The 22030-nt window shown below is 37.1% G+C and overlaps 1 protein-coding gene across 3 annotated transcripts in view; it reads left to right on the top strand.

Annotated features, from left to right (window-relative positions):
- Window positions 1-22030, top strand: part of ASAP1 (ArfGAP with SH3 domain, ankyrin repeat and PH domain 1) — a 149064-nt gene that overhangs the window by 114734 nt on the left and 12300 nt on the right. For 2 of the 3 annotated variants that reach the window (XM_051778529.1, XM_051778530.1), the window contains 6 exons: window positions 1515-1630; window positions 3881-3948; window positions 6384-6491; window positions 7829-8051; window positions 17980-18141; window positions 20997-21063. In XM_051778529.1, the coding sequence (XP_051634489.1) occupies window positions 1515-1630; window positions 3881-3948; window positions 6384-6491; window positions 7829-8051; window positions 17980-18141; window positions 20997-21063 (744 nt within the window). The remainder of the gene's footprint in view (window positions 1-1514; window positions 1631-3880; window positions 3949-6383; window positions 6492-7828; window positions 8052-17979; window positions 18142-20996; window positions 21064-22030) is intronic. The other variant, XM_051778531.1, reaches the window with a different exon arrangement.

Here is a 22030-nt window from a genome sequence, read left to right as displayed (position 1 = left end):
TACATGAAAAATGTAAATGTTCAGAGCTATCCTGGCAGTGCCTTGGATGGTGTTTGCTCATCACCTGTAATCTCTCTCCTTAGATATATTCCAAAAGAGCATAATTTAGCACCTTCGAGTTGACCTTTGTGCTCCTAATGAGGAGAGAGAAAGACGTATAAATTAAAAACATGGAAAGCAGTTACATAAAAATAGGATGAAAGGAAAAACTCTGCAGAGCACAAGGGAGCATTGATTTAGAGCACATGACAATATGAAGCAATGCAAACAAATAGTTCAGGTAGAGAAAGGATGGCTAGTAACTGTGCCAAATACAGAACACATGAAAAGAAATTGCAAGAGTAGAAAACAAGGATCTTAATCAGAAAATTATGAGCAGACTATAGATAGACTTTGAAAAAGGTGTTCCAGTATTTAATAAACTGTATTAAAGCTATTGAGAGCATTAACTTCTTAATTAGTAATTTTCAACATCTAGTTTATTGACTGAGATATTCTTTGTTGGGAAGGGATGTGTTCATAGAAGTAAAAAAACCATAATGAAAAGTGTGAGTGCTGATTATAGTAGAGTGTTATTGAAGTAACAAGTAAAAAATAAACTACTAATATTTGCAAACTGTTTGAGACTGTAATTTTAGAAATGTTTTTGAAGCCCAAATTATTATTCTGAGCATTATTAAAGGATTTTTTATTTTGGATGATTACTTATAATTATTTTGTTTAGTTATGAAGGTTCACAGTTTCTTCAGACAACTATAGTCTCGTATGTGTTTCTGTCTGCTGTCTGTATTTTTGTCTCAGTCTAAAGTTTAAGAGCACCTTTACAACCCTGTGGGCTCTGCACTTACTGTTCAGTATGGGTAACACTGGGAAAAGCTGTCATCTCCTGAGCTTTGCTTTGCTGTTTTATAAATGTATTATATTGATCCCAAAATGGCAGTGACATTTTTGGAGAAACCTGGTTTTAGAACTTGAAAACTGAAGGAAGTACAGTTTTTAAAAAGCCCTGTGAACCTCTTTTCACAGCTGGTTTTTCCCTAACTCAGTGTATATCCTAATATTGTTCATTCTCACGACCACCTTTTTCATATTTCCTTGATTGCATAGGACTTATTGACCTATTTTAACTGTATCAGGATGATTTTTCAGATATTTTTATTGGGCTAATTTAGCATGTTTGAAAAAACAAATTCCAATAAAGTGGTGGGTGGAAAACAACTGGAATGACCTTACAGAGGATTAGGCTGGAATATTTGAGTTTCACTTCATTAATATTTTAAATTAACATTTGTAGATTCACAGTTCTTTTCAATCACAACTCAGGTATTTCCAGTGTCCTTGGAACTATTTTTCATAGTTTTTGAAAGTCATGTTTAATTTAAAAATATTTCTTTCTCCTACTTCATATTTGTGCTGTACAGATTCTAGTAATTTATTGTTTACAGGCATGCTAAATCTGAAGTGAATAGCACAGTTACTATACTTGTCTTGATTGTTTTTTCTTTTGTGTTTAGTGGAAACCTGGACAAACAAACAGCATTGGGTAATACAGTTCTACACTACTGCAGTATGTATAACAAGCCAGAGTGTTTGAAATTGCTTTTGAGGGGAAAGCCAACTATTGATTTAGGTAAGTTCATTATTTAAAACTAGGAAATAAAAATTTCCTAAAATTTCTTTTCATTACTTTAACCACCTTTATTTATGTCCCTGTGGTAAGTAAGCTTTTAAAACAAAACTGTGTCAAAAGAATGAGGACCTTGTCACCAACAAGCCTAAAAGAAACATTCAGTTAAGAAATAGAACTTAAATTCTTACAATATAATAGTGAGAAAGGTTTCTAATACAAAATACTAATGGTAAACTCTAATTTTTCTGCAGAACTCTATTTCTGATCCATTGTAAATTGCCTGGAATTTAGGTTTATTGTTTGTATTGTAAAATTAATCTAGAACTTGTATGTTGTAATGCTTAAAGTGGCTGCTCATGTTAATTCCACTCATATATGTGTGGGTTTTGTGCATACAACAGTTAATTCTTCTGTTAACATCAATGACAGCTGGCACTGTGATTTCACCCAGCACATCCCAGCCACCACTGTCGCTGTTTAGGGAAGGGATCAGCTTTCTTAGCTGCCTTTCTGCTTCTCTTTGCCATCTGCATTTGTGAGACAGGTATAACACTTGCTGTACCTGTATTAGTCCATTTTTCATCATGGCTTACCAAAAGTTTAATTAGGAAAAGAATCTCTGTTTGCTCACACCTAGGATAATCTCCTGTTTTCTACTTGCTCTCCTTTCCCTACCATATTTTGTGAGTTAGGAAGGCATTCCATAAATCCAGCTTGTTAGGCTCAGGATTTAAGTGTCATCAACATGTCTATAAAACATTTGCATTCAGTCAGTTAATGGTATAGAAGAAGAGTTTTTTCAACAGTTGATGCAAACTGGGGAGTATGAAATTTTGTTTCTCCCTTTTTCTTCATCATCATCATTTTTCTCCACTTCCTCGTAAAAAACTGTTACGTAGCTTAGTGTCAGAAGTCGTTGGTTTCCTTGGCCTTCTTATACATCCTTAGAATATGTTTCAATATTATCATAAGTCAAAGAATGTAATGTGACCTTTTTTTGGTAGTTATAATGAGAAAGGTATGTGAACAAGTCAAAGCAAGTTTATTGGTCCTTCCATTGAATGCTCTCCTACATAGGTGCCAGAAGAGTGTTCACACCTTTCTTGTGTTTTGTTTTTTGGGGGGGAAAGAGGGGGGAGAGGGTGTTGCATTCTTTGTGTTGTTTTTTTGAACTGTATATTGTCTTTAGACCTTAAAACATCAGGTTTATACTCAAGAGCTGAATGTTTGGAATTTATGTAGTCCCTTAAGCTGTCTGTATGTTAACTTCACTCAGGAAGTACTGGATTTTCATTCCTTTTCATATTAAACCCATGAACCATCTCAGAGAGATCTTTCCATAAGGAAATCCTTCTTCTAGCGATCTTAATTCTTTCAGTCATAGGCCTTTCTAGATGACTGCTTTGTATGTTCTAGGATTCCTGACTAGAATTCTCTGTGTAATATTTCACATAGACATATGTGCTTATGAGACCTCAGTCTGACATCACAGAAATGTTTTACAGTCTGCATGTGCTGTAGACCACTCTCTGTTCCAGCTCCATGGCATTTGCTGATGGACATTTTACCTAAGTTTATCCACATAAGATTCAAACATGGGGTTTACTTTTGATTCTTGAGACTTCCTAGCATCTAGCAAGGATTCCATTAGACACTGTGCCAGAGGACCTTCCAGAGGGCTCAGATATTGCTTTTTTTCTGATTGGATGCTTTTTTAAATTGTAAACCGTTTTATAGCCTTTATAAAGACAAATTAGCTAGAAAGTTTTAAATTTTTTCTTGTTCAAATGTCTTCAAATTAAGGCTTCAAACCTCTAAATATTAATCAAAGTAAAACGTGCTTGGATCAACATTTACTTTTTTTTTTTTTTAAATCTTAGAATAGTTTTCTTTTTTGAGCCATTTTACCCTCTGTACTTGCTTTTCCTGATTATTCATGTAAGACTTTTATTGGCAAAGGTCTTAAATGGAGGTTGAAATGACCAATATATATTCTTTATATTTTCTGCTAGGATGGTTAGGAGGGATCTGGGAACTGTCCCAGCAGATGCTGCTGTTCAGAAAGAACCTGATGATACATGAAATGCATGAGCACTTAAAGTGGAATCTTAAAGAACTGCAGCTGCTATAGAGTAAATAGATATTTTTGATCACTTTCAGAAGTTACTGTGCTACAAGTAGTGAAACTTAATGAATTGTTTCTTTAGACATCTCAAAGAATTGCTCTTTTTTGTGTTGTTAATTTTGTAGTAAACCAAGCTGGAGAGACAGCTCTGGACACAGCAAAAAGAGCGAAAGCTGTCCAGTGTGAGGAACTGGTAAGAAGGGATCTGTGGGGGCAAAGGCAAGGGGAATGTTTACTGCTTTAAAAATGTGATCTACTTAATATGTCATTACCACTGTATCTCAGATGTGGTATTGCTGCCAGCTGGCTGTGTGCTGATCTGAAGGCCCTACCATAGGTGAATATTTTCTGACTTAAAACACAACAGTAATTTTCTTTGCAACACTTCAAGTAAAAAATGTTACTTCTGTTGGCAGTACTAGTTATTTTCACCAAGATATTTGAAGACCTTAAACACTGGAGGGTTACATATACCACTAAATAAATCATTCAAGGACATTTGGCTTCATCACCTCAGAAGTTCTTTTTAAAGACTTTTATATCAGGAGTACAAGACAATCCTCTGTAATATTACATCTGTCAAGACCTTTTAGGTCTGGATCTTTGTCTTTTCCTGCTTTGGCTTTTTGTATTTAATGGGACAGGTAGTTTAGAGATGGTGAAAGTCTTCTTACAAAGAGGATTGAAACAACTTAAACCTGCTTAATGGAGAAAGAAGCAAAAGTGTAATGTCTGCAAGTTAGTATATCAAAAAATATAGAACACCAGCTTCTATGGGACTTTGTCCCTCTACTGAACATGATCAGAGCAAAAACCTTCTGGAATTTTGAGAACATATGAGGGATGTTAACAGATGCCACTAGAGAAAATTATTGGTGTTCAAGAAATAAATGAATAAGAATTTTCCCATGTACTCCTCTGAAGCAGTTAGCCAGGAATAAGGATTCTACATCAAACCAGCAAACTTGTTTGTTCGTGGCTCTCTGAGGTGCCACCAGCACGCATTAAATAGGCAAGTGAATTTAATTACTACCAAGGTATTAAAAAGTCTGAGTAGTGTGGCAGTTACACATGCTAGACAAAACCAGGAGAATTTACAAAACAGTGTTCACTTGCTGCTTAATTCTGTTTCCTTTTTTTCCTCATTTTGATGATCCAAGGATATCTACTTTTGCTCCATAGCTGGTAATTTTAATACCTTTCCTTTGACGAATGAAAGTTCTTGTCATGAATTAATCATTGCATAATCAAGACATCTTGTCCTTCAGAAATCAAAATAATTTTCCGTGTTTCTGGGGATACAAGTCAACATTTTGCTGTGGCTGATAAAGTGGTACTGTCACTGACTTCTCAGTTGGTGCCACGTCTGCTGTGTAAGTGCCGTTTCCAGTAGTTTGAGTATTCTGTCAACTGAAAAACAGATCGGCTTTACAGCACACAATTGGGATGGATTGCTTTTTCTTTAGAGTATCACTTCAGTAAAGTGACATCTACCCTTAATGTGGACCAGCTGATTGTGTTATAGAACAAACAAAAACAAGGGGATGTTATCAGTGAGCTTATCTAGCAGTTAAGTGTTTCAGCTGTTGTAATACAAATTCCATAAATACCTCACTGATTATTTCAGCTAACTCTCATAGAGCATTTATGCCTTTTCTCTTTTTTTTTTTTTTTTATTTTTGAAGAGGAAAATGATTTCTGCATTTTTTTTCAAAAGTGGCAATGAGATATAAATAGTTAAGAGTGAAAAAAACCCCATGAATGAGCATATTGTTTACCACCGGCAATAACAAAAGTACAAGATAAATAGCTGTGTGTTTGCATGTACTAAGCTAATTTCTGTTGCATAACTGAAGTCTTAACTGTGTAATTAAATTCAGTTTCAACTGAAGTAGGTTCATGAATACTTACATAACAGATTGGAAATACTTTCTTTATTACATATTTTATTTCAGGAAGATGGTTAAAGGCTTTCCTGAATCGACTAGTAGACCACACTTCAAAGGATTTGAAGGAATAAATAGTGATGGAAAATCTAGGCCTTAGAGAGGAGAATTTATCTCCTCAGAAAAACCATGAACTGCTCTTTTAGGTTTTTTGCTGATCATTGAAGTAATAGTTTTCTAATATGTTATTTGGGCTGGCAAAGTAGAGGAATTTTGTGCTTAAGACATGTTGGCCTCATCCAGGGAGAGAGAGGCAAAATATTTAAATAAAGGTTAAATATCTTTTCTTTTGATTCGAGTACAAAGACTGTGATTTTTGAGGGGCAGTAATTGTATATAGTAGAATTTATAAGTAGGTTTTGCCTTTTCTGTTTTTAAAGGAGGGCTCCAGATGCATCTTCTTTTGTGCGTATACCTTGATGTCATCTATTCAAATGCTTGTCAAACATGGCAATTTCTGCCATTTCCAAAAAAATCTTTTCTTTTTGTCTTTTAGCTGTTTCTCTGTACCATAAATAAATTAAGGATGTTTGTGTGAACGCCTTGAAATTGTGTGGGTTTTTTAATCTGGAAAAGTTATAAACCTCTAAATATTTCAGGTTTTTTCTTGCCATTACAAAGCTAAGTTTGTTAACAGCAAAATAACAGCAAGCATTTTAACAAGAATTTTTATTTCTTTCAGCTTTCTCAAGCCAAGGCAGGAAAGCTAAACCCACATGTTCATGTGGAGTATGAATGGAATCTTCGGCAGGACGAAATCGATGAGAGTGACGATGACTTAGATGACAAGGTAAGTGTGAATCACTGGGAGGGCTTTGCACACAAACTCTCAACATTTCAGATCCGTGGTAGTAAATGGAATTAGAGACCTACTTTAACCTTTTTTTTCTTATAGATATTTTTTTGGGGGGGGGGGGGGAAATAGTTTTGAGGCCTGTATTAAAGACTGACAAAGTGCTGTTTGAACATACACTGTCAACCTGGTTGTTATGGACTTGAGTTTCAAAAGTTTTGCTTTGACAAGACATACAATATAATATAAATCAGTAAATCTAGATTACTTTGTTGTCATTTTATCCTCTTCTGAATTCCAGACTGTTAAATTTTAGCTGGAAGAAATCCAAAGCTTACATACTTATTTTTTCCATAAATTAATTAAAAACCTAGGTGTTGAATAAATAACTCTATTTTTCACAAACTGTGCTGTGCTATGTATTCCTGGTTTTAAAGACAGAAGTAATGGAAAGACAAAACTTGAGGGCATAGGATAATTGCCATCCTAGAATAAATGAAAACTGAGGCTCAGTGTCCTACTTAAGCAAGTCAGTTAATTACTGTGTGCTCTGTTTCTGTACTAAATGCCAATACACCTCTCCTATTTTATATGAGCTCTGCAGAAAGAAATGTGGACAACTTCTCATTTTTTGTGACACTTGAGACTGAAAGATTCAGGAACTGAAATAATTTACATGTCCTCAAGGACAGTAGAGAACAAAATGATCATCTGTGCAAGGAGCCTTGGGAGGATGAGTGATGCTGTGCTGCAGATAATAGCCTGAACCAGAGCTGCAGGGAAACAGATCGTGCTCCATATGCAGCCATTAATGTGCAGCAGGCAAAAATTGATGTGTGAAATTTCTTCAAAGAGCAATTATACACATTTTAAAAAAGCTGTATCATGGAATATATTGCTAGTTCAGGCACCAAATACATCTGATCTGTCAGAACTGTTTGTCTATTTTTAATGGGAATCGGTGGGGTAATAAACTTGATACTTGAGGATAATCATCTGGTCTGAGTAAAGGGCTATATGTACTGAAAATTACTCTTGTATTCTAAAAACGCTATTAGTCTGATATTGGTATATTATTAGTTTGTATCTCCTGCTTAAATCTAGTTTTGTATACATGATGATTTTTTGATACTACAATCTTAATTTTCATTTAGAAGAAAGCACCTTTCAGGTTGAATTGCTGAAAAAGGGAGGAACGGGGGCTTATTTGTCCAATAAAGAAAAAAATTAGGCTCGTGTTCACTAAAATATGTTCTAGTATATTATTTTCCAAACATATTAACTATATTTAGTGTTTAGACAGCTGCATAATGTATTTGTTTTTCTATTAACAGCCCAGTCCTATAAAAAAGGAAAGATCTCCAAGACCCCAAAGTTTTTGTCACTCTTCAAGCATTTCTCCACAAGACAAACTGACTCACCCTTCATTTAGCACTCCCAGAGACAAGCAAAGACTCTCCTATGGAGCTTTTACCAACCAGATCTTTGCAAGCACAGACTCACCCACCTCTCCAACTGCCGATGCTCCTCCCCTTCCTCCTAGAAATGCTGGCAAAGGTAAGTCTGTCTCCAACCTACACTTGCAAGCAGTGATTTTTCCCAGTTATCCTTCCTTTAATCAGGTACATTGCAGTGTTTCAAGATGTAACATGTTTTTCTTGTTGCATTGATGCAGTAATATGGTACAGTGGATGTTCTAAACTTAAAAAAGGGGGGGGGGATATTTAGTAATGGACTCGTTTATAATCCTGCACATGAATGGGTGAAAAATAAACTAATATTCTGCTAAATTAAAGTTGTTTCATTTTAAGAGACTTAGTCATGCAACTCTAGTGGATCGTGTTGGTTTGACCTAGATATCTGTAGTCTTCAAGTTTAGAGGATATATTTATGGAGCAAAACATGTTGCTGTATTATATTTTGTGCAGATCTACTTTTCAGGACAAAGAAGTCCCTTATCTTTTTCCCCTTTTTACATATTTAGTTTAGAAACAGACAAATTGTGTTTTTACAGTAGACTTGTTAGAGAAAGCTTCAGTTGCAATCAAGGCTACAGTATAGTCTAATGCTTCAGCAGTTATCCTGATGCTCCCTTTTGTGAGCACTGTTGTATCTTTATATTTCATTTCTTGACTGGTAATTAACTTCATTTAAAAAAGATACAGAGATGGCCCCATCAAAATATGAAAGAATAAAAGGGACAGGACACAGGGTGTTAGCATCAGGTCTTTGTTTTCACATGGTTCAGATGCTGTGCTTAAGCACTACTGTTCCACCATCAAACTTTACCATGTACTGGCAGCTTTCAAATAGATCCCTTGGTTCTCTTTTAAACAGGTTTGTTTCCCATTACAAGGCAAAGTGATTTTGCCAGGGTTTGCATTTTTCACATGAGGTTTTTTATATCAGTTTCATTGGGGACTCAGTTGTATTCCTTGTAACTTTTCTATGTTGACCTCCTTGTTGGCATTTCAAGATTCTAACCTTTTCCTTCCTCTCCTCCATCCCTTTAACATGCTCTGTGTAACAGTCTGCTATGGATTGTCCATTGCAGACACAGTGTAGTGGCTTAGATGTTCCTTCAGTCTGACCTAGGATAACTTTTTCTTGCTGTAAAGTTGCAAGACTTGGAAACTAATCATGAATCTCATTTCCTGAAGGTGATTAAGGATCTTGTCTGGTGTCTGTCTGTAAACACTGCTTAGTATGTTGTCAGCTTTAGATGGATTATAACCAACATTACTTCTTTGTCATTATATAGTGAAGGTCTCATACATACTTACTCAGAAAATTGTCTTTTTCTTCGGGAAGGGGGATATTGATGTGCATATTTCATTCTGAGTATGTATTCTATTTTCAGAAATGTTAGGCATTTTCCTAGGTGTTCCTGCAAGTTCCTGGGTGTGCCTAGACAAGCACTGAAGCTACTCAGAAAGAATCAAGGCATTGAGTTCTTCCATGTTTTCATGTCAAAGATTACACAAAAGAAATTCTTATTTCTAGTACAGCAAAATCATATATTATCACAAAATACAGAGAAGTATTGCCTTCTAATGTAACATTAACTGCTTCATCAGAGTGGAAAATGCCAGATTCACAGAGTATGTCTGAGAGAGGGGTTTAATAGAACTGCTGTTACAGTAAAGTCACTGTGCTTTTCTGTTTCAAACATGCCAAAATTCTACAGTCTGTGAGTATTACTGAGTTTTTGGTTGGTATCCATTCAACAATATTGTAAAGTATTTAATCAGTTTTAGGGGTTTACATTAAATACATGCCTGTGTTACAGGAATAATTGAAGACTCAAAAGGATGGGGAACATGCATAGGAAAACTCATTAGTGTGGAAAGGTTACTCTAAATGCATCACTACAGATGCACTTATGCTTCATTATAAACTGTGCCTCACCTTGTTATCTCCCCCTTTCCAACTCCCAAATAGATTGTTTAAAATAAAAAGAAGCAGAGATTTTCTACTACCATAGACACTTGTGACACATGTGAATTTTGAAACAGATTTAATTTCATTTCTGTAGGAAAAAAATAATCCTCTAGAATTTATCTGCTCTTTTGAGATTAATAATAATAATAGATTATATCCCTTACATCACAGTTTAACGGACAAGCTTGCTTATCAAATCTTTTTTGTTGTTGTAAAAGTTCATTTTAATATTTAAGATTATATGAAAACAGTGTTACATTTTGCATTAAGTTCCCTAAATAGCAAGAGTAAGAAAAGCATTGAATCTGTAATAAAATTTAAACTTACCTTCTGTCCCAAATGTAATCTGATCTTTGTCCCTGTGCTGCTGTGAGGCCCTGACAGATACCATGGGACCCTGCTGGCACATGGAGTCTGTAGGGAATGGACAGCTGAGGTCTGTATTTTAGAAGGAGGCACGGAAGATTTTAAAGTTTCATGGTTTTTTATCCTTTGGGACATACATATAAAACTGTCTTTCCAGAACCTGTTCTATATTTAAAAGAACCCTCCTCCCTGTATCCCTCTGTTAACTGGCTTCATTGGCCAGTGAAGTTCCTGGATAGAAAGGTTCCATGGTGCTCCTGAGGTGCCACAGGGGACAGGAAGCCATCCAGTGAACTTGTGTTGGGGAAGAAGGTAAATTTAAAGCAATTTACATAAGGCACACCACTCTTGCTCATGTTTTGCAGTGGACATGCTGGTTGAAAATAATTGTAATTGTTGGAAAAGGTGATATTGGAATGTTTAAAGTTTCTCCATACATCATTATAATGCATGTCCAGACTTTCCAGTTTTATAACTTTTCAAAATACTCCTATATTTTACTTTGAACTGTGTCATTTGTGGATACATCCTACTCTCTGCTATCACTGCTACAGGTTTAGTTTATCCTAATAGAATGAAAAGTACAGAATAAGTGCAGTAGCTGCCCGAGCCAACCACTGTGTGCTTTTGCAATACTTTATCTAAGCTTATTCAGATTCAACTTACTTGTGTTGTCAGTCAAGTCTTTAGTCTCTAACAGTCTGCAAATAATTTTTTTTACTGCTCTCTCCAGCTTGCACACCTACATTATGGCTCCCGACATCTAGCAGGTCATCTGCCTGTTGTTTTACAAAAAGCTTTCAAAAAAAAGAATCAATATTTAAGTAGTTGCATGACTCGCCACATTGCACAACTTTCATTGCAAATCCAATGGGAGGGTGATGTTGCTAACTAGTTATGGAGGAATATTAGGCAATCTAAGCCAGGTTTCCTTCATTTTAGCTGAAAGCTAATTGATTTTTTTATGGCTCTGCCTATTTCTCTCATATTGGAAAAACACGGAGGTCAGGGATCAATTCTGTGTCATGATGTTAAGTTTGGATGTTCAATACCTACGAGTTTTCATATTTTGCACCTTGTCTCAGCTCTAACATTAGGTACCTAGACCCAAAGGCTCTTCTTTTGTGGTTCCATTCTACTGCTACTGCAGACACTCTGATATTGTCTGCTCCTTCACTAGATCAGACTCAATTTCTAGCCAAATTACCTTATTTGAATTTAATAACTTAATAACTTCTAGAAGTTGTCTGACTGCATTGCTCACAGGATTAGGAATCTTCTTAAGTCCACTAAATTACCTTGTGCATGTACCAACATTGTTGTTTGGCTTTGGTGATTTTTCAGTCACTGGTGACCATATCAGGGCACTGCCTGGAGGGCAACCCTACAGGTCTTCATTTCTGGTTTCTCAGACTAAACAAACCAAGATTATTTCACCTTATCTGATCGAAGAGTATTTTCATTTTCCTATGATTTAAATTATCCTTTCATCACATTAGCTCTTATCCATACCTTTGCTGTTTAAAATGGCTTTCTGAAATACAAGTGGCTGGAAGTGTCGGGACAGCAGTAAAATTTGCTCTTTCTACTGGAAATACCACATCAAAACATCCTTCTTAATTTTTTCATGATTGTATCATACTGTGGCATAGCAGGCATTACCCAGTCACTACTACCATTTTCAACTGAAGCCCTTAATTTATAGCACAAATGTAGTTAATCTCATTTCCATTACCTCAGCCTTTAAGATCATCTGGTTTCTTCTGAATGCTTTTAGGATTTATATACTTCTCTTAAGTATACTTAATGACTTAGTTTTTTAAATATTCTCATAAATGTGTTGCACATTTTGATTAAATAATACTAGTTATCCCACTCAAACTCTGTATTTTTTAATATCATAGTAGGAATGGAAGGCTGGCTGACCACTGTTGCTTTCATGGGCTGTTCTATTTCTGAATCAACACAAAATACAACATTCTTTAATGAATTTTGTCTTTTTTTTTTTTAACAGGACATTTTTAGCATTAATTATAAAATGTAGTTCAAGTGCTAATGTTGCATCAATGTATATATTCTTACCTTTCTTATTCAGAGAATGATCACAATAATTTTTTTCTTTCATCATGGTCTATTTTCAATACTGAGAACATATGATCTGAAGTAAGACAAACTGAAGAAGGTTTTTAGTAATATCTGTGCAAAAAGTCACTCATGGAAAATTTAAAAATTGTAATAACAACACTTGTAAATAAAAATACTATTTTTGATATAAACTGCTTTCCTTTTCAGTGCCCATTCTACCATTAACTGGAATTTTGGTTCTTCCGTCTGTCTCATTAAGTGGTAAAAAAAAATTACATAAGTGGGGGTTTTATGCTCTAAACCCACCATTTCTTAATTGGATGGCAACAGCTTTGCATGGTTTCACAAGTACACAAATTAATCATTACTATACTAATTGCACAAACACTGAAGGGCAATGCACTATTAATTGCAGACCTTATCCAGTTATTCACCTTCATACAATAACTTTGGGATTATTTAATCTATTTACACATGAAAGCCTGATCCTTGTAACATGAAAAAGGGATAAAGTATAACAACAGTCAGTATTGAAAGCAATTGCTGAGGAACAGAAAGCCCAATAGAAGCAAAATAAAAAAAAAAAAATTAGGTCAAAGTGGGTGTTTTTGTTGGCTTTGCTTGTGTTAGGAAAATATCCTTTATGAAATGTGAATACCTCAATTATGTGAGAAATCATGATTAAGATGTCTATGGAGGAGAAATGGATGGCTTCATTGCTGCCTGGTTAAAAATCACAAAATATCTTTGATCTAGAAAAATAACTGCTCTAATTGCTTAAAGATATCTACCCTAGTCTCGTATCATTAAAAATGTCATGTAACAATTGTTTTGAGATTTTGTTTTTACACACACACATATATACATATATGTGTGTATATATATATATATACATATATGTGTGTATGTATACATATATGTGTGTATGTATACATATATGTGTGTATGTATACATATATGTGTGTATATATACATATATGTGTGTATATATACATATACACATATATGTGTGTGTATATACATATATGTATATATATATATACATATATGTGTGTGTATATACATATATGTGTGTATATATACATATCTGTGTATATATACATATATGTGTGTGTATATACATATATGTGTGTATATATACATATATACGTATATATGTATATATATATACATATCTGTGTGTATATATATATATATATATATGTGTGTGTGTGTGTGTATATATATGTATATACACACACACATACAGTTGCTGAGGCAACAGCTCTGGGCATGTCCCACGCAGGCCCAGGAGTGTTTCCTTAACCAGGGAACCTCGGGGGAGTGGGAAAGCTGGAAGGAGCCCACAGCTCACTCCACAGCAGCTGAGGGGACCTGAGCAGGGCCAGGAGCAAAGGTGGCCAAGCTCAGACGTGTATAAAGAAACTCCTGTGTAGCACCAGGAACAGTGCGAGTGAACAGGGCATGGTGCAGCACTTTGCATGGGACTTTGCATGGAATGCCATGCAGGAAGGGACTGTAACTCTGCCAGCCTGGCCAGGGAGCAATGGTACCTACCACTGAGTGATTAGTGCTCATTGGAAGAGATTTAACTTAGATTTAAATGGATAAAACCAGGCACACTAGAGACATTCCTGGGGGCAGCATATTAGTGTTTGAGGGAGTGTGTTAGTGAGGTCCTTTGGTCTGCTGTCCCAGTGAAGGAGGGAATGGAGAGCCATGTGGCAGCAAAGACACAAAGCACAGAAATGCCTCAAAACAGTCACAGAGGAATTAGGGCTTCTTCCCCCAGAGAGGTGGTGGGATCAATATCCCAACTGAAATGCACCTACACCAATGCACTTGGCATGGACAACCAATAGGAGAAGCTGGAAGCTGTTATGCTGTGGGAAAACTATGACATGGCTGTCATCATGGAAACAGGCTGGGATGAGTCACACAACTGGAGTGCTGCAGTGGTTGGCTATAAACTCTTCAGAAGGGACAGGCAAGGAAGGAGAGGCAGTGGGGTAGCCCTGTAGGTTAGAGAGTGTTTTGAGTGTCTGAACTGAGTGATGGTGACAATAGAGTCAAATGTTTATAGATAAGAATCAAGGGGGAGGTCAGCAGACAGATATCCTGGTGGGAGTCTGTTACAGACCACCCAACCAAGATGAAGAAGCAGATGAGATATTCTACAAGCAGCTGGGAGAAGTCTCACAATCGCTGGCCCTTTTTCTCATAGGGGAATTCAGCTTACCAGATGTCTCTCTAGGATGTTCCTGGAGTGTGTGGAAGTGAACTTCCTGGCACAGCTGGTGGTGGAACCTGCTAGGGAATGCACCCACTGGACCTGCTGTCTGTGAACAGAGAAGGACTCATGGGTGATGGTGACCATGTTGGGCACAGGGCTCACGAATTCTTGGAAAAGTAAGGAGGAGGATCAGCAGAACTGCCACCTTGGACCTCCAGGGGAGAGACTCTGACCTCTTTAGGAGCCTTGTAGACAGAGTCCCCTGGGAAATAGTCCTGAAGGGCAAAGAAATCCAGGAAGGCTGGATATTCCTCAGGAACAAAACCTCAGAGGTGCAGGAGCAGAGACACAGTTTAGTGGTGGACCTGGCAATGTCCAACTTGGTGATCTTAAAGGTCTTTTCCAACCTGAGTGAGTCTATGATACCTTGTATTTCATAACAATTTTACAGACAGTTCATACGTCATCAGGTCTTTGTGTTATTTCACCAACTGTTTCCATAAACTGATTTAGATTCAAGAACTTTTCCCATGTTTTCTTTATTCAAAGCATGAAATGACTTTATACCTCTTCCTGAAAAGAGTTTGAAGTTTTCCTTTATTTTTTGTCTATTTGATAGTAAGTTATTTTGTACTGTAGCCATGTAATCATTAATGTATGACTTCTATATTCATACTTATTCCTTCTGTGAGTCTAATATAGGAACAAATGCTAGCAGTCTGAAAGGATGCACAATTTTTAATACTTTAACACCTTTTCCCTGTGACTTTTGTATGCCACTTGAACTTTTGAAAGTTATGAAGTGATGTTTTTCAACTCACCTGTGATGTCTGGATATATACAAGTCAGGTGAAATATGCCCATGTAACAAAATTTTAAGGGTTTTTTGTTAATTCTACTAAATTTTATTTTTGTAGATAAGGCTTTTTCATTTTATTGGCAACTAGCAGTACAACTTTTACTTCATGCCTGAGGTTTTATTTTTGCAGTAAGTGCTCAGTACTATTTCAGTGCATTTCCTGGCCTCTTTTCCCTTTGAGCCCGGTGTGGGTGACCCGTGCCCGTGCCGGTGCAGTGCGGGCAGGCGGGCGCCAGGGGGCGGTCGGACATTCCCACTTGGAGGCATTTTGGCTGCGTGAAACTCTCCAGTGCCGCGTGTCAGGGCAGGAGACAAACTCTGCTCTGATGTGCCCTGTACGTTCTCGGCATGCTTTAAGAATAATGTCGCTGTTAACAGTGGATATTGACTATTGCTTTTCCCCTCGTCATTCCTAGATAAGCTCTGAGCTATGTAATGGTTTATAGAACAACTTTTGGTTCGTATTTCTTTAAGAGAAGAAAGAATTGATAACTTGCAGAAGTCTAAGGGATCATCAGTAAAAATGTAACATGAGAAATGTTGGGTTTGCTTTCAGAAACATCTCAATGCACAGTTTAAATTATCTTGCTTCCTTAAGCTCGAGGAAGAAATTAAAATGAGAAAGGATAAGGATGCAAACTGGGGAACAATCATTAAATTGCACTGGCATTTGACTTCTTGTCAGTTAATGGTTTTGTGAACTTGAAAGTAAATTGAGAGGAACAATCGCAAAATATATAATTTGATTTACCGAAGTAACCAATTAATTAAGCCAGGCCCGAAATACCTGCTGGGCTTGTGCTTGAGATATTCTCCTGCACAGCAGAAGGCCTTCCAGGCTTGAATCTGGAAGAGAGTAGATTGAATTATTAACTCATTATGGGAAGTTCTATTAATTTTTTCTTTGCAGATTAGAAGAAAGAGGGAGGTCACCCACTGAAAATATCTGGCAAACAGACCCATGCTTATGTGATCATTGAAGTTACTTTTGTCAGTGTTTAATGCTTCATCTAAGGAATTTTAACAAATATTATTCTTCACAGATTTTAATACTTTTATGATATATAATAATTTTGGAAGGAGTGCAAGCTTTGATAATTTTCAGTTTAACTATAGTCAACTGTCACAAACATTTTTAAAGAGGCAGCTCTCCTCCTGTGCACAGGGTAGGGTATATGTCAAGTAACTGAATGAAGAATTTTGTCTCAAATACTGTTCAAATAAATTAGATTTTCAAAAATAGGCTATTTTGTTCTACAGTGCTACAAAATCTGTGACAATAGAATTGAAGTTTCAGGTATAAATAGACTTTGCTTTTAAATTTTTATGTTGATTTTCTGCCTTTATCCAGACTGTGATGGCAAAGCTCTCTGATGTGCAAAACTTATTGCAAGGTCATGTCTGCAATAGTGTTAGTTGTTGGTTAGATTAAAAGAGTTAAAAAAAAAAAGCAAAACAAAACAGCAACCTAGCAGGAAAAAGAAAACAAGCCCAACAACAAAACCCTTAGAACTGTTCTAACCTAATGTAGAACTAGTTTAGATAAGTGTTACAAGTAATTTCTTTGGGCAGTAATGGCAGTTGACTTGAGCAGTTGTCCCCTCACTATGTTTTGTGCCCTGCTCTGCCTGATTCCTTGAGCTTCTTATTAGAGACATTTTTGAAGGTCAATGGTGAAGCTCATTAGGGAAAACTCTTGTCTTTCCTCTGGGTTATTTTGTCTTTCAATTTGTATCTGTTCCCATATCCTGTGAAACAAGTGTTGTGTTGAATAATACTTGTGCCAACATTAATGCAAGGGGAAATAAAGTGTTTAAGGGTAGGAGCGACTGCATAAGCTCTTATAAGTGCTGCTACCATTAAATATCTAATCTCAGTCTCAGAAAGGACTTCTCTGATGTTTAATTTGTACCGTGTACAGCAATTTGCATTGCTCTTAGAATGCATAATTTGATTTATTTAAGCCACAGAAAAAAAGGAAAATAATTACAGAAAAGCTTCTCGATCTTACAATCATATTTGAAAGTGCAAGGAAAATTTGTAGATAGATTTCTATTTCCTTCCTTCCCCCCAGTTTATTAGCAGAGTTTGTATGGGATGCTCTGGAAGAGAAAACACTCACATAGTAGAATATCTAGAAAGCTATTTCATTCTGGTATAAATTAAAAGGAATTTTAATCCCATGTGCTAAATATTACTTAATTTTCAGGGCTTTTCTTTTTTTTTAAACAATGCCTAAAATTAGAAATCCTGGTGTGATTCTGTATTTTTTAAACATAAGTACACGTGTCATTCTATTGTCAAGTTCCTTATATTCCCACAGCTGAGATTGTAAAAAATGTGGTGAACATGTCGTTTAATCTAAACAGTGTTTTGGCATGGCTTGTCTTTTTATTTTAGTCTTTTGCTGCACTTCACTGTGGGTCTGACTGTGAATTTTTCAGTGCTGCTTTGACGTTTATGCACATGTATTTGTAAGAAGGTTGTTTGTTATTTTGCAGGCCCACCTTCAACCCTCCCTCTAAGCACTCAAACCTCTAGTGGCAGCTCCACTCTTTCCAAGAAGAGACCACCTCCCCCACCCCCAGGACACAAAAGAACCCTCTCTGACCCACCAAGCCCACTACCTCATGGACCCCAGAATAAGGGCCCAATTCCTTGGGGTGAGTTTTGAAATGCAAAACAAAAGGGCAAGGGAAAACCTTTATGATGGATGATATATGATCTTTGGTTTCTTTTACCTGGTGCTTGCTTTCCAATGATTTCAACTTGATGTAACGTCAACTCAGATAAATCAAGAGTTCTGTCCTCTGTCACTCTGGCTCCCAGGCTGCTGCAGCCAAGTCTCACTTGAGAAAGCTGAAAATATTCCACGCTCCCCTGGGGCCCAATCCAACCTCCTCCACTGCTTCCCTCTCTCTGCCTTAGCTGCCCAGGCTGCCCTCACCCCGGCCCCCTCAGCTGCTGCTCTGCTCTGCCTCTGCCTCCTCACCCCTGATGCTGCTCTGAGGAGCTCATTAATCCAGGTCGATGTAGATTTGGGACAGACGGACCTCAATGAGTCTGTGCAGGTCTCACAACTGCCAGAGGGCTTTGTGCCACATCTATCCCATGAAATGTTCACACCTCACGGGTGGGAATGTGTTGTCTTGATATGTATTTGGCTTTTGTGATGTTGTCTGTACCTACACAGAGACTGATAGGTTTGCAGCCTTCTATCTGCAGAAGTTACACAGAAACAGTAATTTAAAAAATCATTTTTTATAGCAGGATACCTTTCTGACAGATGCTTTTTAGACACTATTTTCCAGACTGCTCAGATTCTTCCTCTTTTCAATAAAAATTGCTCTATGCAGTCAGCTTCTTTCTGTAGCTATAAATCTCAGGCCCATGTAATTTTCTATAATTTTAGTTTTTGTGGCAGGATTTTCATGAATCTGTAAATTTTCAAGCTGGAATCCAATGCTTGCATAAGGGCGTCATCCATACACTACTTATATCTTAGGAGTATCCTCTCTCTGTTCTAGTATAAACACACAATTACTAGCCTAAAAATAAAAATGCTAAACTAAAACCACCATTTTTACAGCAAATTGAGTTAAATGTGGTCAATCATGGAGTATTCATGTGTGATTGAATCTAGGATTCAATATGGAGAAAAGTACAGAGTCCAAGGAAAAGCAAAGATTTTTTTTCTCAAGGAATACAAATAATGTCAGTCTTTCCAGTTCCCTACTTCTTAGAGGTCTGGGATATGGAAAAAAAATGTGTCCTGTGTTCTGAAGTCCAATAGTCTTGTACTATTTCAGAGGTAGTAAAGATATTTTGAAGGGCTTGGACTCTAAAAATGTAAAAAATCCCAAATATTTAAGTCCAAAACAGCACCTAAAGTACCATGTACTAGAATACTATATAATGTAACGCTATTAGAATGAAGGTATGGTAAGATAAGATGCTAAGCCAGTGCCAACTTTTCTTTAAAATCTTTAGACAACAGATAAAGGAAAAGGAAAATATGGGAAAGGTGCGGGTGTGCAGTTGAAGATGAAGAAGCCTGTAGCAGTAGAAGACCTTGTCAGAGCAGGGCTGGAGAAGAACATGGCTTTTTCTGTCTCTTTGCTGCTCTTCAGTGCAGGCTAAACTTCAGTGGATGGAAGGGAGACCTCTCCTCCCCATGTTTCTTATCTGAGATCTGTACAAAAGCTTTTTTGAAAGTCCTTTTTGATTTTTAAGCAAGTATTAAATTTTACGTTTATAAAAGAGGGAGTTTCTTGTATCTGCCTTCATGTTTTTGGCCTAAGAATATTGTCAGATGCTCACTGCTTTTCCTTTCAGAAGCTTTTTCTGTGTCGTTATATTTTTTGCTATGTTGAATTTCAGCATGTTTTCTAATCTGTGCATTAATTGAAGTTTCAAGCAGAGCAATCCTTAGCTTATGTCTAAGCAAACTGAGTTACTATTCAAAGATGTTCTAAAAATGTCATGTAGATTATTTTGGATTTCCATAGCAACCATGAGATATTTTTCCTTGCTTTATCCATAGGATCTACATGTGACGGGTTTGCTGTTTGTTTTACCTTTGTTGCTTTTTTCCCCACTTTTAAATACAAACATATTTTTAGCAAGGCTCAGCATGAGCCTTTTCTGCCGTTTCATTTAGACTTCAATGCACTAAGAATGGTATTTAGGCAAAAGTGTCATTCTTTTGTATGAGAAGCATTTTGTGTTCTTGGCTCGTTAAATGTCACTTTGCATCTATTTCAATGACAAAATTTACTAATGGTTGTTGAAGTTGGTTCTAAGATTGCTAAGACATGCTGTAATAGGAGAGGCAAGGGAGAATGGCAAAGGCACTAAACCAAAGGAGTTAATATCATTATAACTTGCAATGGAGATGGCTAGTGGAAGAGAAGCCTTCTGCTGAAGGAGTCCAGAGCACTTGGGTTTGGATTTTGCTGCCTTTTCACAGAATTCAGTATACCCAGGATCTTTTCCTTACCAGTGGTCAATGTGCAGGTAATGGGAACATACAGACTTAGTCATTAAATCAGTAAAGGCTGTTCTTTACACAGGACAAAATACCAATCCTTAGAAATTTAATGTTTTGTGAATAAAGTCAAATTCGTGGTGGTTTTAAAAAGACATGCCTCATAGCAAAAAATGTAAACATCTGTGATAAATTCGTCTGATACTGGCCTGCAGTATCTCCTTCTATTCAAGGAAAATTGAAACACTATTTCAAAACAAATGCCCTACAGCAATGTCATTCAATCTTCCCTTGCCAGAAGATGTGAGCTACCAGTGGCTTGTTTTAAAATGTGTTACATGAAAGGTCCCTGCTGCTTTTTCAGCTACAAAGTTATTGATGAAGAATGAAGTTTTACATGATCTTTTAGACATCTTGAATAGAAGAGACTTGGAGGAATGTGTGTTTTTCTTTAAGTTGCACCCTCTGTTGATTATATTTCAGTTATCCTAATTATTTAGGTTTTTTAATGGTCCTTTTTTTCCACCTCAGGTAATGATTTGGGCCCACCTTCAACTAAGGCTGCAAACAAGTTTGAGGGGATGTCTCAGCAATCAAGGTAAAATCTCCACATATGAAGGCAAAGATGAAATTTAAGTAAACATAACTAATTTGTAAATTAGAGGGGGAAAAAAGCCTTTCAGAGGACATAAAATCCTAGCTGTGTTTCTTCATTAGTTTTCTGCATGCCTTAGTAGCATACAAATACTGTGGCTTCATTGAGCCTCCTACGCTTTGTTCCTTGCTGTCCATACACAATCCATCCTTTGAGCGGGATGGACAGAACGACTTGTACCCGAATCTCTGCCGCTCCTACAGCAGTGCTCTCTGAGCTGGGGAATGCTGCCTCAGACTGCAGTCCAGCAGCACAAAAGTTTTATTTTCATGTCTCCTGGCATTTCATTTTGTCTGTTCCAGTGTGAGGTCTCATGCCCGTAGCTGCAGTAGTGTCACTCTGGGTACAAGGTGGCATCATCTGTAAGAGAGAGAATTCATCTCAGTCTTCCAGCTTAACTGTTTTCCAGCCTGTCAAGCTTATGTGCTGCCACACAGTCTGCAATAACACAAACTGCTTTTAGCTCGTAGTTCATCAGGTCTGTCCATTACAAGTGTCTTTTTCAATAGCTGGAGAAGTAAGGACAGCCATACCTTCCTGTCACTTAGTGTTTGCTACTCCTCTGTCTGCACTGTGATTCCAAAGTCCTGCGGTTCAGAGCGCGGTGATTCCAACAAACCCCTGCCTCAGGCACACGACCTTGCATGACCACAAGTGTGCGGGATCAGGCCGTGGCTGGAGAGAGATGTGTAACGTCAAACAGGTCACAGCAGAAGATGTGCAGGTAGAATTCCTGGACACCCCCCAGTCTGTGATCTGCCTTGTCAGGACAGGCAGAGGAGCTGTTATTGGCAGCACAGCTGACTTGCCACGTTTGCTGAATCCATCCAGGTGGCACTGGCCATTCAGGGAAAAAGTGGTGATGCTCCATAGCACAAAGACCTGGGTCTGTGCTCAACACTTGCCAGAC

The sequence above is a fragment of the Manacus candei genome, unplaced genomic scaffold (genome assembly GCF_025592945.1).
Source record: "Manacus candei isolate 608988 ecotype Guabito, Panama unplaced genomic scaffold, ASM2559294v1 h1tg000013l, whole genome shotgun sequence".
NCBI lineage: Eukaryota > Metazoa > Chordata > Aves > Passeriformes > Pipridae > Manacus > Manacus candei.
The sequence above is the reverse complement of the archived record's forward strand: the minus strand, read 5'-3'. Positions and strand labels throughout refer to the sequence as shown.